General features: G+C 54.6%; 1 protein-coding gene across 1 annotated transcript in view; it reads right to left on the reverse strand.

Moving 5' to 3' along the window:
* Window positions 1-21,525, reverse strand: part of mvp (major vault protein) — a 33,306-nt gene extending 11,781 nt beyond the window's left edge. Inside the window, exons 1-11 of the mRNA XM_088915321.1 lie at window positions 21,340-21,525; window positions 11,524-11,685; window positions 7,914-8,109; window positions 6,793-6,916; window positions 5,634-5,765; window positions 5,237-5,331; window positions 4,154-4,390; window positions 3,804-3,929; window positions 2,339-2,536; window positions 1,819-2,057; window positions 695-892 (exon numbers count right to left, since the gene is read on the reverse strand). Of these exons, the coding sequence (XP_088771447.1) occupies window positions 695-892; window positions 1,819-2,057; window positions 2,339-2,536; window positions 3,804-3,929; window positions 4,154-4,390; window positions 5,237-5,331; window positions 5,634-5,765; window positions 6,793-6,916; window positions 7,914-8,109; window positions 11,524-11,681 (1,703 nt within the window). The 5' untranslated portion in view covers window positions 11,682-11,685; window positions 21,340-21,525. The remainder of the gene's footprint in view (window positions 1-694; window positions 893-1,818; window positions 2,058-2,338; window positions 2,537-3,803; window positions 3,930-4,153; window positions 4,391-5,236; window positions 5,332-5,633; window positions 5,766-6,792; window positions 6,917-7,913; window positions 8,110-11,523; window positions 11,686-21,339) is intronic.
* Window positions 21,526-22,728: the final 1,203 nt, after the last annotated feature.

Genomic DNA, 22,728 nt, shown 5'->3' on the forward strand with positions numbered 1-22,728 from the left:
CTGGCCCATATCTCCCCAGTACCGATACCAGTACCAGTCTGGCCCATATCTCCCCATACCAATACCAGTCCGGCCCAGCCCCTATCTACCCAGTACCAATACGGTACCAGTCTATGGTACCAGTCTGGCCCATATCTCCCCAGTACCGAAACCAGTACCAGTCTGGCCCAGCCTATTTCTCACCAGTACCAGTACTGTTACCAGTCCAGCTCAGCCCATATCTCCCCAATACCGGTACCAGTACCGGTCCAAATCCAATCCGCTATTACCCCAGTAACAGTCCTGGTACCAGTCCAGCCCAGTGTGCTCCACCAAGGCTCGCCCAGTACCCGTATCCAACCTGGTCATCTGCAGTCTGGCTCTCCACAGGTCCAGTCTGCTGACCAGCAGCAGTCCAGTCCCATCCAGTCCAGTCTGGTCGGGTCCGGTCGGGTCCGGTCAGCGGTCAGTACCAGTTGTAGGACAGCTGCAGCTGCAGCCGGGCGTGGTCCGCGGTCTCGATAGTGATGATGTCAGTGCAGAAGTCCAGTCCAGTCCGGTCCAGTCCGGTCCGGTCAGCGGTCAGTACCAGTTGTAGGACAGCTGCAGCTGCAGCCGGGCGTGGTCCGCGGTCTCGATGGTGATGATGTCGGTGCAGAAGTCCAGTCCAGTCCAGTCCAGTCCGGTCCAGTCCAGTCCGGTCAGCGGTCAGTACCAGTTGTAGGACAGCTGCAGCTGCAGCCGGGCGTGGTCCGCGGTCTCGATGGTGATGATGTCGGTGCAGAAGTCCGGCCCCAGCAGCAGGCAGATGGCCTTGATGACGTTGGAGCGTTTGGGCTTGTCACCGGACAGTGACAGAACCGTGAACTGCTCGTCCGGGCCCAGCATGACCAGCTCTGGCCCGAACACCACCCTGGGAGAGACAAAGAGGAACTTCAGAACCCGTCCTGCTGCCCACAGGGACCGGCCAGTCAGCCTGACCAAAACCCGGATCGACTCCACTGTCCAGTCCAGTTTAACACACAGCGCTGATCCCAGCAGACACGCTGTCTCACACTCAGTTTAACACACACACTGATCCCAGCAGAGACACTGTCTCACACTCAGTTTAACACACAGCACTGATCCCAGCAGAGACACGCTGTCTCACACTCAGTTTAACACACACACTGATCCCAGCAGAGACACTGTCTCACACTCAGTTTAACACACACACTGATCCCAGCAGAGACACTGTCTCACACTCAGTTTAACACACACACTGATCCCAGCAGAGACACTGTCTCACACTCAGTTTAACACACACACTGATCCCAGCAGAGACACGCTGTCTCACACTCAGTTTAACACACACACTGATCCCAGCAGACACGTTGTCTCACACTCAGTTTAACACACACACTGATCCCAGCAGACACACTGTCTCACACTCAGTTTAACACACACACTGATCCCAGCAGAGACACTGTCTCACACTCAGTTTAACACACACACTGATCCCAGCAGAGACACTGTCTCACACTCAGTTTAACACACACACTGATCCCAGCAGAGACACGCTGTCTCACACTCAGTTTAACACACACACTGATCCCAGCAGACACGCTGTCTCACACTCAGTTTAACACACACACTGATCCCAGCAGACACACTGTCTCACACTCAGTTTAACACACACACTGATCCCAGCAGAGACACTGTCTCACACTCAGTTTAACACACACACTGATCCCAGCAGAGACACTGTCTCACACTCAGTTTAACACACACACTGATCCCAGCAGAGACACTGTCTCACACTCTGGAACTGGGGAGCCCCGGGGGACCCCGATACTCTACCTGGCCTTCTTCTCCCTGTAGTCGTACACCTGCACCGCGGCGTTGTGGGGCACCCTGTAGGAGACGACGCGCGTCTTGTCCCTCTGGGTCGGCCGCGGCCCCTCGTTCCGGCGGTCCGAGCGTTCGGCCAGGGGGTCGCGGGCGGCGGTCAGCAGGGCCTCCACGTTGGAGGGCAGCTCCTTCGCCCACAGCTCCTCGTCCTGGTTCAGCATGTAGGTGCGGCCAATCACAGCGCGGACCTGCGGGGGGAGGCCGGCCAATCACTGCCATGGGTGAGGGGGAGAGGGCGGGACTCACGGCCGCTGCCATTGCGGCTCCAGCAGTTGCACTGGTGTAAAAGGAAGCTGCAGTAGAAACTGGAGCGCTGGGCACTCATGCGGCCGCCATTGTGGCTCCAGCAGTTGCACTTATATAAATGGGAGGTATAGTAGTAACGGGAGCGCTAGGCGCTCAGTGTGGCCGCCATTGTGGCTCTGGAAGGGATTGTGGGAAGGAGAACAGCCCCCTGCCCTCTCCTCACCTTCCCCGTCTTGATGTCCCGGACGTAGATCCCCTCGTTCTCGTCCAGTGGTATGGCCTGTTGCCGTAGCAACACCTCCACCCCCACGGGCGGCACGTACTCCAGCGGCCCGCGGAGCATCCAGCGGTCGCCGGGGCGACGGAGCGTGCCTCTCTGTGGCTCCTCCTCCTCCTCCTCCTCCCCCTCCCGTTCCTGCGGCTGAGAGAGAGAGACGGGTCACAACTCAGAACCAGAACCACGCTCCAGAACGGACACCAGCAGAGCCCAGGAACAGGACACCACCTGTCTCACCCCTCTGTATCCCCGACATCACCTCCCCCTGTCTCACCCCTCTTTGTACCGGACATCACCTCCCCCTGTCTCACCCCTCCCCCTGTCTCACCCCTCTGTGTCCCGGACATCACCTCCCCCTGTCTCACCCCTCTGTGTCCCTGTCATCACCTCCCCGTCTCACCTCTCTGTGTCCCTGACATCACCTCCCCCTGTCTCACCCCTCTGTGTCCCTGTCATCACCTCCCCCTGTCTCACCCCTCTGTGTCCCTGACATCACCTCCCCCTGTCTCACCCCTCTGTGTCCCTGTCATCACCTCCCCCTGTCTCACCCCTCTGTGTCCCTGTCATCACCTCCCCCTGTCTCACCCCTCTGTGTCCCGGACATCACCTCCCCCTGTCTCACCCCTCTGTGTCCCTGTCATCACCTCCCCGTCTCACCTCTCTGTGTCCCTGACATCACCTCCCCCTGTCTCACCCCTCTGTGTCCCTGTCATCACCTCCCCCTGTCTCACCCCTCTGTGTCCCTGTCATCACCTCCCCCTGTCTCACCCCTCTGTGTCCCGGACATCACCTCCCCCTGTCTCACCCCTCCCCCCGTCTCACCCCTCTGTGTCCCGGACATCACCTCCCCCCGTCTCACCCCTCTGTGTCCCCGACATCACCTCCCCCCGTCTCACCCCTCTGTGTCCCCGACATCACCTCCCCCCGTCTCACCCCTCTGTGTCCCGGACATCACCTCCCCCCGTCTCACCCCTCTGTGTCCCCGACATCACCTCCCCCCGTCTCACCCCTCTGTGTCCCGGACATCACCTCCCCCTGTCTCACCCCTCTGTGTCCCCGACATCACCTCCCCCCGTCTCACCCCTCTGTGTCCCCAACATCACCTCCCCCCGTCTCACCCCTCTGTGTCCCCGACATCACCTCCCCCTGTCTCACCCCTCCCCCCGTCTCACCCCTCTGTGTCCCCGACATCACCTCCCCCCATCTCACCCCTCTGTGTCCCCAACATCACCTCCCCCCGTCTCACCCCTCCCCCTGTCTCACCCCTGTGTGTCCCCGACATCACCTCCCCCTGTCTCACCCCTCTGTGTCCCGGACATCACCTCCCCCCGTCTCACCCCTCTGTGTCCCGGACATCACCTCCCCCCGTCTCACCCCTCTGTGTCCCTGTCATCGCCTCCCCCTGTCTCACCGCCTCTGTGTCCATGAAGGCCTCCACAGCCTTCAGCACCAGACCCTCCTCTTCCGACAGGACATAGACATCCTGAATCCCCTGTTCCAGGAGCTCTCCAGGCTGGAGGAAGAAGGACTTCTCCCCCTGAGAGAGAGACAGGTGAATACACCCAGTTCACACGGCACCGAGAGACAGAGACAGAGACAGAGACAGAGACCCAGTACACACGGCACCCAGAGACAGAGACAGAGACAGGTGAATAGACCCAGTTCACACGGCACCGAGAGACAGAGACAGAGAGATAGTGAGAGAGACAGAGAGACGGAGAGGGGGGTCAGGGTGAGGGTCAGGCAGAGACAGACACTGACCTTGACGACCCGTTTCTGGCCCAGCTGCGGCTTCCCATCAGCCCCCACGGGGTCGAGCACAACGCAGTACTGGCGGCTGCTGAGCGTGGTGACGTCGACGACCCCCACGACCTCCTCGCTGACCTCTGGGATGTGGGCCTCACAGTCCGCCAGCGTGATCAGCCACTCCTCCCCGGTCCGGCGGTCGTGACCCCGGCTGTCCCTGAAGGGCCTCAGAGCTCGGACATGGAGCGCTTTCTGACAGAGAGAGAGAGGGGTTAATACACACACACAGACTGGACACTCCAGTACATTAACACTGCACTGAGAGAGAGAGAGAGGGGTTAATACACACACACTGACTGGACACTCCAGTACATTAACACTGCACTGAGAGAGAGAGAGGGGTTCATACACACACACTGACTGGACACTCCAGTACATGAACACTGCACTGAGAGAGAGAGGGGTTAATACAGACACACTGACTGGACACTCCAGTACATGAACACTGCACTGAGAGAGAGAGGGGTTAATACAGACACACTGACTGGACACTCCAGTACATTAACACTGCACTGAGAGAGAGAGGGGTTAATACAGACACACTGACTGGACACTCCAGTACATGAACACTGCACTGAGAGAGAGGGGTCAATACAGACACACTGACTGGACACTCCAGTACATTAACACTGCACTGAGAGAGAGGGGTTAATACACACACACTGACTGGACACTCCAGTACATTAACACTGCACTGAGAGAGAGAGGGGTTAATACACACACACTGACTGGACACTCCAGTACATTAACACTGCACTGAGAGAGAGGGGGGTTAATACACACACACTGACTGGACACTCCAGTACATTAACACTGCACTGAGAGAGAGGGGTTAATACACACACACTGACTGGACACTCCAGTACATTAACACTGCACTGAGAGAGAGAGGGGTTAATACAGACACACTGACTGGACACTCCAGTACATTAACACTGCACTGAGAGAGAGAGGGGTTAATACACACACACTGACTGGACACTCCAGTACATTAACACTGCACTGAGAGGGGGGGTTCATACACACACTGTCCTGTACCTTGTCTGTCAGGACGAAGGCGTTGACGATGTCCATGACCTCCTCGTGGACTCCAGGCAGGTAGGCCCCCACCTTGCGCACGAGCCACTCCTCCCCTGTGGACAGAGGGGTCAGTCAGGCTGGTCAGCGCCAGGCTGGTGGGCTGGTGGGTCGGTCACTCGCCTGTCCGGTCACTCACTGGTCACTCACTGGTCACTCTGGTCCGGTCACTCAGTGGTCACTCAGTGGTCACTCAGTGGTCACTCACCGGTCCAGTCACTCACTGGTCACTCAGTGGTCACTCAGTGGTCCAGTCATTCACCGGTCACTCAGTGGTCACTCACCGGTCCAGTCACTCACCGGTCACTCAGTGGTCCAGTCATTCACCGGTCACTCTCGGGTCACCCTGGTCACTCACCGGTCACTCTCTGCACACCGCTGCGGTCTCGCCCCTCCTTGCGAGCGCGCAGCCGGATGGCCTGGTTGTGCTGGATGACCGTGGCCCTGACCGTCTCCAACACCTCCACCTCCTTCCTGGGGATGTAGGTGCCTGTCGCACAACACGCCAACAACACAACACAACCGTCACACAACACAACCTGCAGCTCTCATTAAGGGCACAAGACAACAACAACACAACACAACCGTCAGCTCTCATTGAGCTCACAGGACAACAACAACACAACACAACCATCACACAACACAACCTGCAGCGCTCATTAAGGGCACAACACGCCAACAACACAACCGTCACACAACACAACCTGCAGCTCTCATTAAGGGCACAAGACAACAACAACACAACACAACCGTCACACAACACAACCCGCAGCTCTCATTGAGCTCACAGGACAACAACAACACAACACAACCATCACACAACACAACCTATAGCGCTCATAAAGGGCACAGGACAACAACAACACAACACAACCCGCAGCTCTCATTGAGCTCACAGGACAACAACAACACAACACAACCGTCACACAACACAACCTGCAGCGCTCATTAAGGGCACAGGACAACAACAACACAACACAACCGTCACACAACACAACCCGCAGCTCTCATTGAGCTCACAGGACAATAACACAACACAACCGCCACACAACACCACCTGCAGCTCACATTGAAGGCACAGGACAATAACAACACAACCATCACACAACACAACCTGCAGCGCTCATTGAGGGCACAGGACAATAACAACACAACCATCACAGAACACAACCTGCAGCTCTCATTGAGGGCACAGGACAATAACAACACAACCTGCAGCTCTCATTGAGCTCACAGGACAACAACACAACCATCACACAACACAACCTGCAGCTTTCACTGAGACACAGGACAACAACACAACCGTCACACAACCTGCAGGTCTCACTGAAATCAAAGCACACTGGAAGGCTTCACTGAGCTCAGACAACAACAACACAACCATAATACAACACCACACAACAAGACAACTGTCACACAACAAACCCAACCCTGGCAACTCTCAACTCCACACACATCTTCCCTCACACAACACACAACACACAACACACAACACACAACACACAACACACACTGACCGGGCCCTTCAAACAGCCACTCATCTCCTGCAATCCTCTTCACCCCCCCCACATCCTCGAAGTCCAGCAGAGCCTGCAGACGCAGAGCAGAGTCCGGGAGCACAATCTGGAGAGCAGTCACATCCTGAGAGAGAGAGACAGGTTAGCACACACTGAGAGAGAGGGGTTCATACACACACACTGACTGGACACTCCAGTACATTAACACTGCACTGAGAGAGAGAGGGGTTAATACACACACACTGACTGGACACTCCAGTACGTTAACACTGCACTGAGAGAGAGAGGGGTTAATACACACACACTGACTGGACACTCCAGTACATTAACACTGCACTGAGAGAGAGAGAGGGGTTAATACACACACACTGACTGGACACTCCAGTACATGAACACTGCCCTGAGAGAGAGAGAGGGGTTAATACAGACACACTGACTGGACACTGCAGTACATTAACACTACACTGAGAGAGAGAGAGGGGTTAATACACACACACTGACTGGACACTCCAGTACACTAACACTGCACTGAGAGAGAGAGGGGTTAATACAGACACACTGACTGGACACTCCAGTACATTAACACTGCACTGAGAGAGAGAGGGGTTAATACAGACACACTGACTGGACACTCCAGTACATTAACACTGCACTGAGAGAGAGAGGGGTTAATACAGACACACTGACTGGACACTCCAGTACATTAACACTGCACTGAGAGAGAGAGGGGTTAATACACACACACTGACTGGACACTCCAGTACATTAACACTGCACTGAGAGAGAGTGGGGTTCATACAGACACACACTGACTGGACACTCCAGTACATGAACACTGCACTGAGAGAGAGAGAGGGGTTAATACAGACACTGACTGGACACTCCAGTACATGAACACTGCACTGAGAGAGAGAGAGGGGTTAATACAGACACACTGACTGGACACTGCAGTACATTAACACTGCACTGAGAGAGAGAGGGGTTAATACACACACACACTGACTGGACACTCCAGTACATTAACACTACACTGAGAGAGAGACGGGTCCGTACAGACGCACAGAGAGACAGACGGGTCTGTACAGACGCACAGAGAGACAGACGGGTCCGTACAGACGCACCTGCTCCAGCTCCTCTCCGGGATAAAGAGGGAAGGGCTCCTGGCTCAGTCGGATCTCCAGGTCGGCATGGCGAAGCTTGGCCTGGCCCGGCGGGTCGAACAGCACGTCGCCGTCGTCGTCGCGGGCGACGGGGTTCAGGATGACGCAGTAGTGGCGGGGCGGGACCACGATCATGCGGACCGGGGCAAACAGAACCCTGAGACAGAGAGACAGGTCCGTACAGGCACACTGAGACAGAGGGTGAGACAGGTCCGTACAGACACACTGAGACAGAGAGAGAGACAGGTCCGTACAGACACACTGAGACAGAGGGAGAGACAGGTCCGTACAGACACACAGAGAGAGAGAGCCCGGTCCGTACAGACACACTGAGAGAGAGAGACAGGTCCGTACAGACACACTGAGAGAGAGAGAGCCCGGTCCGTACAGACACACTGAGAGAGAGAGAGCCCGGTCCGTACAGACACACTGAGACAGAGGGAGAGACAGGTCCATACAGACACACTGAGAGAGAGGGAGAGACAGGTCCGTACAGACACACTGAGAGAGAGAGAGCCCGGTCCGTACAGGCACACTGAGACAGAGGGTGAGACAGGTCCGTACAGACACACTGAGACAGAGAGAGAGACAGGTCCGTACAGACACACTGAGACAGAGAGAGAGACAGGTCCGTACAGACACACTGAGAGAGAGAGAGCCCGGTCCGTACAGACACACTGAGACAGAGGGAGAGACAGGTCCGTACAGACACACTGAGACAGAGGGAGAGACAGGTCCGTACAGACACACTGAGAGAGAGAGAGCCCGGTCCGTACAGACACACTGAGACAGAGAGAGCCCGGTCCGTACAGACACACTGAGAGAGAGAGAGCCCGGTCCGTACAGACACACTGAGACAGAGGGAGAGACAGGTCCGTACAGACACACTGAGACAGAGAGAGAGAGACCGGTCCGTACAGACACACTGAGAGAGAGAGAGCCCGGTCCGTACAGACACACTGAGACAGAGGGAGAGACAGGTCCGTACAGACACACTGAGAGAGAGAGAGCCCGGTCCGTACAGACACACTGAGAGAGAGAGAGCCCGGTCCGTACAGACACACTGAGACAGAGAGAGAGACAGGTCCGTACAGACACACTGAGACAGAGAGAGAGAGACCGGTCCGTACAGACACACTGAGACAGAGAGAGAGAGACCGGTCCGTACAGACACACTGAGAGAGAGAGAGCCCGGTCCGTACAGACACACTGAGACAGAGGGAGAGACAGGTCCGTACAGACACACTGAGAGAGAGAGAGCCCGGTCCGTACAGACACACTGAGAGAGAGAGACAGGTCCGTACAGACACACTGAGAGAGAGAGAGCCCGGTCCGTACAGACACACTGAGACAGAGGGAGAGACAGGTCCATACAGACACACTGAGAGAGAGGGAGAGACAGGTCCGTACAGACACACTGAGAGAGAGAGACAGGTCCGTACAGACACACTGAGACAGAGGGAGAGACAGGTCCGTACAGACACACTGAGACAGAGGGAGAGACAGGTCCATACAGACACACTGAGAGAGAGGGAGAGACAGGTCCGTACAGACACACTGAGAGAGAGAGAGCCCGGTCCGTACAGACACACTGAGACAGAGGGAGAGACAGGTCCGTACAGACACACTGAGAGAGAGAGCCCGGTCCGTACAGACACACTGAGACAGAGGGAGAGACAGGTCCGTACAGACACACTGAGAGAGAGAGACCGGTCCGTACAGACACACTGAGAGAGAGAGAGCCCGGTCCGTACTGACACACTGAGAGAGAGGGAGAGACAGGTCCGTACAGACACACTGAGACAGAGGGAGAGACAGGTCCGTACAGACACACTGAGACAGAGGGAGAGACAGGTCCGTACAGACACACTGAGAGAGAGGGAGAGACAGGTCCGTACTGACACACTGAGAGAGAGAGAGCCCGGTCCGTACAGACACACTGAGACAGAGGGAGAGACAGGTCCGTACAGACACACTGAGACAGAGGGAGAGACAGGTCCGTACAGACACACTGAGACAGAGGGAGAGACAGGTCCGTACAGACACACTGAGAGAGAGAGACAGGTCCGTACAGACACACTGAGAGAGAGAGAGAGCCCGGTCCGTACAGACACACTGAGAGAGAGGGTGAGACAGGTCCGTACAGACACACTGAGACAGAGGGAGAGACAGGTCCGTACAGACACACTGAGAGAGAGCCCGGTCCGTACTGACACACTGAGACAGAGGGAGAGACAGGTCCATACAGGCACACTGAGAGAGAGAGTCAGGTTCATACTGAAGTAGGAAAACACTTATATGTATTATTGATGGAAAATCTATATATAATTTATCTGTATTCAACACTACAGTGTTGGTTCAGGCGCACTGTTTAATATGTCGGCTGTTTTAACATCTCTTAAGCAGCTCCAACAATTACAGCTACAGATCAAAGGACAGGACTTGGGACAGGACCAACCGGTCATCTCATGCTACATATCAAAGGGCAACACGAATACCACGAAGCTGTGAGAAAAAACCTCTTCCTGAGATCGTCCTGTGTGTAAGAGCTGGAAACCCTGCGGTCAGGCTGTCTGTCTGTCGGTCGTGCAGACCCCACGCGCGCTGATGTCATTATTGAGCTCAATAAAACAACTGAGTCCACAGAGACTGCGTCCTGCTCCCTGGAGGAGGGATTTCCCACAACAATACTGAGAGAGAGAGACAGGTCCATACAGACACACTGAGAGAGAGAGACAGGTTCATACTGAGAGAGAGAGAGACCGGTCCGTACAGACACACTGAGAGAGAGAGACAGGTTCATACTGAGAGAGAGAGAGACAGGTTCATACAGATTTTCAGGGGGGCAGTATTGTGTATTTTGGGGTGAAATTCAGGGGGGCAGTATTGTGTATTTTGGGGTGAAATTCAGGGGGGCAGTATTGTGTATTTTGGGGTGGGGGTGAAATTCAGGGGGGCAGGATTGTGTATTTTGGGGTGGGGATGAAATTCAGGAGGGGCAGGACTGTGTATTTTGGGGTGGGGATGAAATTCAGGGGGGCAGGACTGTGTATTTTGGGGTGAAATTCAGGGGGGCAGTATTGTGTATTTTGGGGTGAAATTCAGGGGGGCAGTATTGTGTATTTTGGGGTGGGGATGAAATTCAGGGGGGCAGTATTGTGTATTTTGGGGTGGGGGTGAAATTCAGGGGGCCAGTATTGTGTATTTTGGGGTGGGGATGAAATTCAGGGGGGCAGGACTGTGTATTTTGGGGTGGGGGTGAAATTCAGGGGGGCAGTATTGTGTATTTTGGGGTGGGGGTGAAATTCAGGGGGGCAGTATTGTGTATTTTGGGGTGAAATTCAGGGGGGCAGTATTGTGTATTTTGGGGTGGGGGTGAAATTCAGGGGGGCAGTATTGTGTATTTTGGGGTGAAATTCAGGGGGGCAGTATTGTGTATTTTGGGGTGGGGGTGAAATTCAGGGGGGCAGTATTGTGTATTTTGGGGTGGGGGTGAAATTCAGGGCGGCAGTATTGTGTGTTTTGGGGTGAGTGTGAAATTCAGTATTGTGTGTTTTGGGGTCACACTGACCTCTCATTGTCCTGCCGGATGTAGGTCTTGGGCCCGGTCTCGACCCGGGCGATGTTGCTGTTCTGGTCCAGCACGTGGATGTAGTGGTGGGGAGGGATCCGGATGATGGAGTCGCTAACAGCCTCCTGAGCCTCCATCCTGGGTTTCTTCACAGACATCACTCTGGGGGGGACAGGGACAGGGTTCGAGTGAGACAGGATTAGTGTGGAGTGTGTCTATACTGGCTCTTCACAGACAGCACTCTGGGAGAGAGAGAGAGACAGGGACAGGGTTCGAGTGAGACAGGATTAGTGTGGAGTGTGTCTATACTGGCTCTTCACAGACAGCACTCTGGGGGAGAGAGACAGGGACAGGGTTCGAGTGAGACAGGATTAGTGTGGAGTGTGTCTATACTGGCTCTTCACAGACAGCACTCTGGGAGAGAGAGAGAGACAGGGTTCGAGTGAGAGAGCATTAGTGTGGAGTGTGTCTATACTGGCTCTTCACAGACAGCACTCTGGGAGAGAGAGAGAGACAGGGACAGGGTTCGAGTGAGACAGGATTAGTGTGGAGTGTGTCTATACTGGCTCTTCACAGACAGCACTCTGGGAGAGAGAGACAGGGACAGGGTTCGAGTGAGACAGGATTAGTGTGGAGTGTGTCTATACTGGCTCTTCACAGACAGCACTCTGGGAGAGAGAGACAGGGACAGGGTTCGAGTGAGACAGGATTAGTGTGGAGTGTGTCTATACTGGCTCTTCACAGACAGCACTCTGGGAGAGAGAGACAGGGACAGGGTTCGAGTGAGACAGGATTAGTGTGGAGTGTGTCTATACTGGCTCTTCACAGACAGCACTCTGGGAGAGAGAGAGAGACAGGGTTCGAGTGAGACAGGATTAGTGTGGAGTGTGTCTATACTGGCTCTTCACAGACAGCACTCTGGGAGAGAGAGACAGGGACAGGGTTCGAGTGAGACAGGATTAGTGTGGAGTGTGTCTATACTGGTGCTTCACAGACAGCACTCTGGGAGAGAGAGACAGGGACAGGGTTCGAGTGAGACAGGATTAGTGTGGAGTGTGTCTATACTGGCTCTTCACAGACAGCACTCTGGGAGAGAGAGAGAGACAGGGACAGGGTTCGAGTGAGACAGGATTAGTGTGGAGTGTGTCTATACTGGCTCTTCACAGACAGCACTCTGGGAGAGAGAGAGAGACAGGGACAGGGTTCGAGTGAGACAGGATTAGTGTGGAGTGTGTCTATACTGGCTCTTCACAGACAGCACTCTGGGAGAGAGAGACAGGGACAGGGTTCGAGTGAGACAGGATTAGTGTGGAGTGTGTCTATACTGGCTCTTCACAGACAGCACTCTGGGAGAGAGAGAGAGACAGGGTTCGAGTGAGACAGGATTAGTGTGGAGTGTGTCTATACTGGCTCTTCACAGACATCACTCTGGGGGGGACAGGGACAGGGTTCGAGTGAGACAGGATTAGTGTGGAGTGTGTCTATACTGGCTCTTCACAGACAGCACTCTGGGAGAGAGAGACAGGGACAGGGTTCGAGTGAGACAGGATTAGTGTGGAGTGTGTCTATACTGGCTCTTCACAGACAGCACTCTGGGAGAGAGAGAGAGACAGGGTTCGAGTGAGACAGGATTAGTGTGGAGTGTGTCTATACTGGCTCTTCACAGACAGCACTCTGGGAGAGAGAGACAGGGACAGGGTTCGAGTGAGACAGGATTAGTGTGGAGTGTGTCTATACTGGCTCTTCACAGACAACACTCTGGGAGAGAGAGAGAGACAGGGACAGGGTTCGAGTGAGACAGGATTAGTGTGGAGTGTGTCTATACTGGCTCTTCACAGACAGCACTCTGGGGGAGAGAGACAGGGACAGGGTTCGAGTGAGACAGGATTAGTGTAGAGTGTGTCTATACTGGCTCTTCACAGACAGCACTCTGGGAGAGAGAGACAGGGACAGGGTTCGAGTGAGACAGGATTAGTGTGGAGTGTGTCTATACTGGCTCTTCACAGACAGCACTCTGGGAGAGAGAGACAGGGACAGGGTTCGAGTGAGACAGGATTAGTGTGGAGTGTGTCTATACTGGCTCTTCACAGACAGCACTCTGGGAGAGAGAGAGAGACAGGGACAGGGTTCGAGTGAAACAGGATTAGTGTGGAGTGTGTCTATACTGGCTCTTCACAGACAGCACTCTGGGAGAGAGAGACAGGGACAGGGTTCGAGTGAGACAGGATTAGTGTGGAGTGTGTCTATACTGGCTCTTCACAGACAGCACTCTGGGAGAGAGAGACAGGGACAGGGTTCGAGTGAGACAGGATTAGTGTGGAGTGTGTCTATACTGGCTCTTCACAGACAACACTCTGGGAGAGAGAGAGAGACAGGGACAGGGTTCGAGTGAGACAGGATTAGTGTGGAGTGTGTCTATACTGGCTCTTCACAGACAGCACTCTGGGAGAGAGAGAGACAGGGACAGGGTTTGAGTGAGACAGGATTAGTGTGGAGTGTGTCTATACTGGCTCTTCACAGACAGCACTCTGGGAGAGAGAGACAGGGACAGGGTTCGAGTGAGACAGGATTAGTGTGGAGTGTGTCTATACTGGCTCTTCACAGACAGCACTCTGGGAGAGAGAGAGAGACAGGGTTCGAGTGAGACAGGATTAGTGTGGAGTGTGTCTATACTGGCTCTTCACAGACAGCACTCTGGGAGAGAGAGAGAGACAGGGACAGGGTTCGAGTGAGACAGGATTAGTGTGGAGTGTGTCTATACTGGCTCTTCACAGACAGCACTCTGGGAGAGAGAGACAGGGACAGGGTTCGAGTGAGACAGGATTAGTGTGGAGTGTGTCTATACTGGCTCTTCACAGACAGCACTCTGGGAGAGAGAGAGAGACAGGGACAGGGTTTGAGTGAGACAGGATTAGTGTGGAGTGTGTCTATACTGGCTCTTCACAGACAGCACTCTGGGAGAGAGAGAGAGACAGGGACAGGGTTCGAGTGAGACAGGATTAGTGTAGAGTGTGTCTATACTGGCTCTTCACAGACAGCACTCTGGGAGAGAGAGACAGGGACAGGGTTCGAGTGAGACAGGATTAGTGTGGAGTGTGTCTATACTGGCTCTTCACAGACAGCACTCTGGGAGAGAGAGACAGGGACAGGGTTCGAGTGAGACAGGATTAGTGTGGAGTGTGTCTATACTGGCTCTTCACAGACAGCACTCTGGGAGAGAGAGACAGGGACAGGGTTCGAGTGAGACAGGATTAGTGTGGAGTGTGTCTATACTGGCTCTTCACAGACAGCACTCTGGGGGAGAGAGAGAGACAGGGTTCGAGTGAGACAGGATTAGTGTGGAGTGTGTCTATACTGGCTCTTCACAGACAGCACTCTGGGAGAGAGAGACGGGGACAGGGTTCGAGTGAGACAGGATTAGTGTGGAATGTGTCTATACTGGCTCTTCACAGACAGCACTCTGGGAGAGAGAGAGAGACAGGGACAGGGTTCGAGTGAGACAGGATTAGTGTGGAGTGTGTCTATACTGGCTCTTCACAGACAGCACTCTGGGAGAGAGAGACAGGGACAGGGTTCGAGTGAGACAGGATTAGTGTGGAGTGTGTCTATACTGGCTCTTCACAGACAGCACTCTGGGAGAGAGAGAGAGACAGGGACAGGGTTCGAGTGAGACAGGATTAGTGTGGAGTGTGTCTATACTGGCTCTTCACAGACAGCACTCTGGGAGAGAGAGACAGGGACAGGGTTCGAGTGAGACAGGATTAGTGTGGAGTGTGTCTATACTGGCTCTTCACAGACAGCACTCTGGGAGAGAGAGACAGGGACAGGGTTCGAGTGAGACAGGATTAGTGTGGAGTGTGTCTATACTGGCTCTTCACAGACAGCACTCTGGGAGAGAGAGAGAGACAGGGACAGGGTTCGAGTGAGACAGGATTAGTGTGGAGTGTGTCTATACTGGCTCTTCACAGACAGCACTCTGGGAGAGAGAGACAGGGACAGGGTTCGAGTGAGACAGGATTAGTGTGGAGTGTGTCTATACTGGCTCTTCACAGACAGCACTCTGGGAGAGAGAGAGAGACAGGGACAGGGTTCGAGTGAGACAGGATTAGTGTGGAGTGTGTCTATACTGGCTCTTCACAGACAGCACTCTGGGAGAGAGAGAGAGACAGGGACAGGGTTTGAGTGAGACAGGATTAGTGTGGAGTGTGTCTATACTGGCTCTTCACAGACAGCACTCTGGGAGAGAGAGACAGGGACAGGGTTCGAGTGAGACAGGATTAGTGTGGAGTGTGTCTATACTGGCTCTTCACAGACAGCACTCTGGGAGAGAGAGAGAGACAGGGACAGGGTTCGAGTGAGACAGGATTAGTGTGGAGTGTGTCTATACTGGCTCTTCACAGACAACACTCTGGGAGAGAGAAACAGGGACAGGGTTCGAGTGAGACAGGATTAGTGTGGAGTGTGTCTATACTGGCTCTTCACAGACAGCACTCTGGGAGAGAGAGACAGGGACAGGGTTCGAGTGAGACAGGATTAGTGTGGAGTGTGTCTATACTGGCTCTTCACAGACAGCACTCTGGGAGAGAGAGACAGGGACAGGGTTCGAGTGAGACAGGATTAGTGTGGAGTGTGTCTATACTGGCTCTTCACAGACAGCACTCTGGGAGAGAGAGACGGGGACAGGGTTCGAGTGAGACAGGATTAGTGTGGAGTGTGTCTATACTGGCTCTTCACAGACAGCACTCTGGGAGAGAGAGACAGGGACAGGGTTCGAGTGAGACAGGATTAGTGTGGAGTGTGTCTATACTGGCTCTTCACAGACAGCACTCTGGGAGAGAGAGACAGGGACAGGGTTCGAGTGAGACAGGATTAGTGTGGAGTGTGTCTATACTGGCTCTTCACAGACAGCACTCTGGGAGAGAGAGACGGGGACAGGGTTCGAGTGAGACAGGATTAGTGTGGAGTGTGTCTATACTGGCTCTTCACAGACAGCACTCTGGGAGAGAGAGAGAGACAGGGACAGGGTTCGAGTGAGACAGGATTAGTGTGGAGTGTGTCTATACTGGCTCTTCACAGACAGCACTCTGGGAGAGAGAGAGAGACAGGGACAGGGTTCGAGTGAGACAGGATTAGTGTGGAGTGTGTCTATACTGGCTCTTCACAGACAGCACTCTGGGAGAGAGAGAGAGACAGGGTTCGAGTGAGACAGGATTAGTGTGGAGTGTGTCTATACTGGCTCTTCACAGACAGCACTCTGGGAGAGAGAGACGGGGACAGGGTTCGAGTGAGACAGGATTAGTGTGGAGTGTGTCTATACTGGCTCTTCACAGACAGCACTCTGGGAGAGAGAGACAGGGACAGGGTTCGAGTGAGACAGGATTAGTGTGGAGTGTGTCTATACTGGCTCTTCACAGACAGCACTCTGGAAGAGAGAGACGGGGACAGGGTTCGAGTGAGACAGGATTAGTGTGGAGTGTGTCTATACTGGCTCTTCACAGACAGCACTCTGGGAGAGAGAGACGGGGACAGGGTTCGAGTGAGACAGGATTAGTGTGGAGTGTGTCTATACTGGCTCTTCACAGACAGCACTCTGGGAGAGAGAGACAGGGACAGGGTTTCGAGTGAGACAGGATTAGTGTGGAGTGTGTCTATACTGGCTCTTCACAGACAGCACTCTGGGGGAGAGAGACAGGGACAGGGTTCGAGTGAGACAGGATTAGTGTGGAGTGTGTCTATACTGGCTCTTCACAGACAGCACTCTGGGAGAGAGAGACGGGGACAGGGTTCGAGTGAGACAGGATTAGTGTGGAGTGTGTCTATACTGGCTCTTCACAGACAGCACTCTGGGAGAGAGAGACAGGGACAGGGTTCGAGTGAGACAGGATTAGTGTGGAGTGTGTCTATACTGGCTCTTCACAGACAGCACTCTGGGAGAGAGAGAGAGACAGGGACAGGGTTCGAGTGAGACAGGATTAGTGTGGAGTGTGTCTATACTGGCTCTTCACAGACAGCACTCTGGGAGAGAGAGAGAGACAGGGTTCGAGTGAGACAGGATTTGTGTGGAGTGTCTCTTTTCTGGCTCTTCACAGACAGCACTCTGGGGGGGACAGGGACAGGGTTTGAGTGAGACAGGATTAGTGTGGAGTGTGTCTATACTGGCTCTTCACAGACAGCACTCTGGGGGAGAGAGACAGGGACAGGGTTCGAGTGAGACAGGATTAGTGTGGAGTGTGTCTATACTGGCTCTTCACAGACAGCACTCTGGGAGAGAGAGACAGGGACAGGGTTCGAGTGAGACAGGATTAGTGTGGAGTGTGTCTATACTGGCTCTTCACAGACAGCACTCTGGGGGAGAGAGACAGGGACAGGGTTCGAGTGAGACAGGATTAGTGTGGAGTGTGTCTATACTGGCTCTTCACAGACAGCACTCTGGGAGAGAGAGACAGGGACAGGGTTCGAGTGAGACAGGATTAGTGTGGAGTGTGTCTATACTGGCTCTTCACAGACAGCACTCTGGGAGAGAGAGAGAGACAGGGACAGGGTTTGAGTGAGACAGGATTAGTGTGGAGTGTGTCTATACTGGCTCTTCACAGACAGCACTCTGGGAGAGAGAGAGAGAGACAGGGACAGGGTTCGAGTGAGACAGGATTAGTGTGGAGTGTGTCTATACTGGCTCTTCACAGACAGCACTCTGGGAGAGAGAGAGACAGGGACAGGGTTCGAGTGAGACAGGATTAGTGTGGAGTGTGTCTATACTGGCTCTTCACAGACAGCACTCTGGGAGAGAGAGAGAGAGACAGGGACAGGGTTTGAGTGAGACAGGATTAGTGTGGAGTGTGTCTATACTGGCTCTTCACAGACAGCACTCTGGGAGAGAGAGACAGGGACAGGGTTCGAGTGAGACAGGATTAGTGTGGAATGTGTCTATACTGGCTCTTCACAGACAGCACTCTGGGAGAGAGAGAGAGACAGGGACAGGGTTCAAGTGAGACAGGATTAGTGTGGAGTGTGTCTATACTGGCTCTTCACAGACAGCACTCTGGGAGAGAGAGACAGGGACAGGGTTCGAGTGAGACAGGATTAGTGTGGAGTGTGTCTATACTGGCTCTTCACAGACAGCACTCTGGGAGAGAGACAGGGACAGGGTTCGAGTGAGACAGGATTAGTGTGGAGTGTGTCTATACTGGCTCTTCACAGACAGCACTCTGGGGGAGAGAGACGGACAGGGTTCGAGTGAGACAGGATTAGTGTGGAGTGTGTCTATACTGGCTCTTCACAGACAGCACTCTGAGAGAGAGAGACAGGGACAGGGTTCGAGTGAGACAGGATTAGTGTGGAGTGTGTCTATACTGGCTCTTCACAGACAGCACTCTGGGAGAGAGAGACAGGGACAGGGTTCGAGTGAGACAGGATTAGTGTGGAGTGTGTCTATACTGGCTCTTCACAGACAGCACTCTGGGGGAGAGAGACAGGGACAGGGTTCGAGTGAGACAGGATTAGTGTGGAGTGTGTCTATACTGGCTCTTCACAGACAGCACTCTGGGAGAGAGAGAGAGACAGGGACAGGGTTCGAGTGAGACAGGATTAGTGTGGAGTGTGTCTATACTGGCTCTTCACAGACAGCACTCTGGGAGAGAGAGACAGGGACAGGGTTCGAGTGAGACAGGATTAGTGTGGAGTGTGTCTATACTGGCTCTTCACAGACAGCACTCTGGGAGAGAGAGAGAGACAGGGACAGGGTTCGAGTGAGAGAGCATTAGTGTACAGTATGTGTGTAGAGTACTGTAGTGTTAGAGTATTACTGTGGAGTATTAAGTGTGTCTATATATCGGTGCAGCACCACTCTGGAACTGTCTGGGTGGAGTCTGCATGTTGCCCCAGGGCTTGTCGTGAGTGCTGTCCCGTCCGCGAGAGTGGGGGGGCTGGGCTGGGCTGGGCTGCCCCCCCACCCCCGTCTCACCAGCACGTCGCCGGGGCACCTGTGTCATCAGACCCGTCAGACCAGAATTCCAGACCCTGGGAGCGGCGTCCGTCACCACGGCAATGGCCCGGGACTCAGTTACCTAGCAACCTCCCCGGCAACGCCCCAGACACAGCAGACACACACACACACACACACACACACACACAGTGTCAACATGGGTGGCCACACAGACCACTGCACACAGGAGAGACCGTCTCCACCCCACTGAAGCCCCAGCTGGACCAGTGCAACCCTGTCCCAGGGACTGGGAGCGACACCGCAGGGTCCCAGCAGGGGCTCCTGATAACCAGGACCCCCCCCAGCAGGGTGTCTTTCACCGGACAGTGAAAACACGAGGGCGAGAGTGATGTCATCGGGGTACTCATTGGTCCCTGATGATGTCATCAAAGGTGGAAGCAACGATGTAATTGGCAGACAGAGACCCAGAGACAGAGCTGGTCCTGTGGACAGACAGACTGACACCCAGAGACCCAGAGACCCAGAGACCCAGAGACCCAGAGACAGAGCTGGTCCTGTGGACAGACAGACTGACACCCAGAGACCCAGAGACCCAGAGACCCAGAGACCCAGAGTCAGAGCTGGTCCTGTGGACAGACAGACTGACACCCAGAGACCCAGAGACCCAGAGTCAGAGCTGGTCCTGTGGACAGACAGACTGACACCCAGAGACCCAGAGAGTGTCCTGGGGTCTGTACTGACCAGCGGACTGGACACCCCTACTCTTACTGACAGTGTCCTGGGATCTGTACTGACCAGTGGACTGGACACCCCTACTCTTACTGACAGTGTCCTGGGGTCTGTACTGACCAGCGGACTGGACACCCCTACTCTTACTGACAGTGTCCTGGGATCTGTACTGACCAGCGGACTGGACACCCCTACTCTTACTGACAGTGTCCTGGGATCTGTACTGACCAGCGGACTGGACACCCCTGCTCTTACTGACAGTGTCCTGAGGTCTGTACTGACCAGTGGACTGGACACCCCTACTCTTACTGACAGTGTCCTGAGGTCTGTACTGACCAGCGGACTGGACACCCCTACTCTTACTGACAGTGTCCTGGGATCTGTACTGACCAGCAGTCAGGACACCCCTACTCTTACTGACAGTGTCCTGGGATCTGTACTGACCAGTGGACTGGACACCCCTACTCTTACTGACAGTGTCCTGGGATCTGTACTGACCAGTGGACTGGACACCCCTACTCTTACTGACAGTGTCCTGGGATCTGTACCGACCAGCGGACTGGACACCCCTACTCTTACTGACAGTGTCCTGGGATCTGTACTGACCAGTGGACTGGACACCCCTACTCTTACTGACAGTCTCCTGGGGTCTGTACTGACCAGTGGACTGGACACCCCTACTCTTACTGACAGTGTCCTGGGGTCTGTACTGACCAGCGGACTGGACACCCCCTACTCTTACTGACAGTGTCCTGAGGTCTGTACTGACCAGCGGACTGGACACCCCTACTCTTACTGACAGTGTCCTGGGATCTGTACTGACCAGCGGACTGGACACCCAGCTCGGGGCTGGAGGAGTGTGAGTCCACGCGTGAGCAGAGCCCACCCGTGTCAGGCCCTCTCGCTCCACTGTCCACAGCCTCGCAAGGTCCGGCCTCACGCCCGGCCAGTGGTACCGGATCGGAGGAACCCGGGCCCGAACCGCAGCGGACGAGCCCCGAGCGACCCGGCCGCAGCCCCACCCCCGCTGGCGTCCGGAGACACAGCGAGCGAGCGAGCGAGCGAGCTGCCGTCCCCACCCTTGGAGTGGAATAAGTCGAGTTTCTCCTTTCCACTTTCGAATCCACGCACACGCACTCGCCTACCTGAAAACAGGACCGCGGGTAGGACCTCCTCTCGGACTGCGGGTAGTTCAGTTCAGTTCAGTTCAGTTTCTGGGTGGGTTGAGGCTGGGTGTAGCTGCCGCAGGGCTGCCGAACTCTGCCGTCTCGGGAAACTGAGCCACGCAGGAGCCTGAACTGAACACGGAAGAGGCGAGCGGAGACACGCCCTCCTTACCGTAACACCCCGGAGAGAGGCGCACCCCGCAAACCGTTAGCTGTGGGACGGGAAGCCGCCCCTCTCTGCGCTCTGCAAGATCTCCTTGAGCGATTTGAAGACTCGCGAGGTCGATACTGGACTCTGTCGTCCACGGGTGCGTGGGTTCGTCTCCTTGGCTTACCCCAGTATTTCTTCTCCCAACTAGTTTTAATGTGACAACAAACACGCATACAGTACAGAGGAGAGCACACACAGTGCCTGCCATTGTGCCTGGCCAGTACAGCGATCTCTTGTAACACCCTGGAAGAGCGAGCTTCTCTTCTCGGCCCGCGCTGCTGTGACACAATCACACTCTCAGAGCTGAGTTCCCTTTTCATTCCAGTTCTCTTTCAGAAGCGAAAGGCAAGACCTCCGAGGGGAATATGTCAGAAGGATCATTTTTAGTTTTTAACAATTGTGAATTCCCTCCAACTCCCAGCTCCCAGCCCACTGGAGCCCAGCAGGGGGAGCCTGGCCAGTACCTGGAGGGCAGACTCCTGGGAGAGGGGTGAGTGGGGCCAGCAGGGGGCGCTCTCACCCTGCAGTCTGTGTGGGTCCTGATGCCCCAGTACAGTGACGGGGACACTAGACTGTAAACAGGCGCTGTCCTTCGGATGAGACGTAAAACCGAGGTCCTGACTCTCTGTGGTCATTAAAAATCCTGGGGTGTTTCTGGAAAAGAGTCGGGGTGTAACCCCAGTGTCCTGGCCAAATTTCCCATTGGCCCTTACCAATCATGGCCTCCTAATAACCCCCCTCTCTGACCTGTCCTCATCACTCTGCTCTCCTCCCCACTGAGAGCTGGTGTGTGGGGAGCGTTCTGGCGCACTATGGCTGCCGTCGCATCATCCAGGTGGGGCTGCACACTGGTGGAGGGGTGGAGGGGATCCCCATTACCTGTAAAGCGCTTTGAGTGGAGTGTCCAGAAAAGCACTATATAAGTGTAAGCAGTTATTAATTATAATTATTACTGTGTGTTTGTGCATTGTTTAATGTGTGATTGTGCATTGTTCACTGTGTGATTGTACATTGTCCACTGTGTGTTTGTACATTGTTTACTGTGTGTTTGTGTATTGTCCACTGTGTGTTTGTGCATTGTCCACTGTGTTTGTACATTGTCCACTGTGTGATTGTACATTGTCCACTGTGTTTGTGCATTGTCCACTGTGTGGTTG

The sequence above is a fragment of the Atractosteus spatula genome, chromosome 5 (assembly GCF_055471065.1).
Source record: "Atractosteus spatula isolate fAtrSpa1 chromosome 5, fAtrSpa1.hap1, whole genome shotgun sequence".
NCBI lineage: Eukaryota > Metazoa > Chordata > Actinopteri > Semionotiformes > Lepisosteidae > Atractosteus > Atractosteus spatula.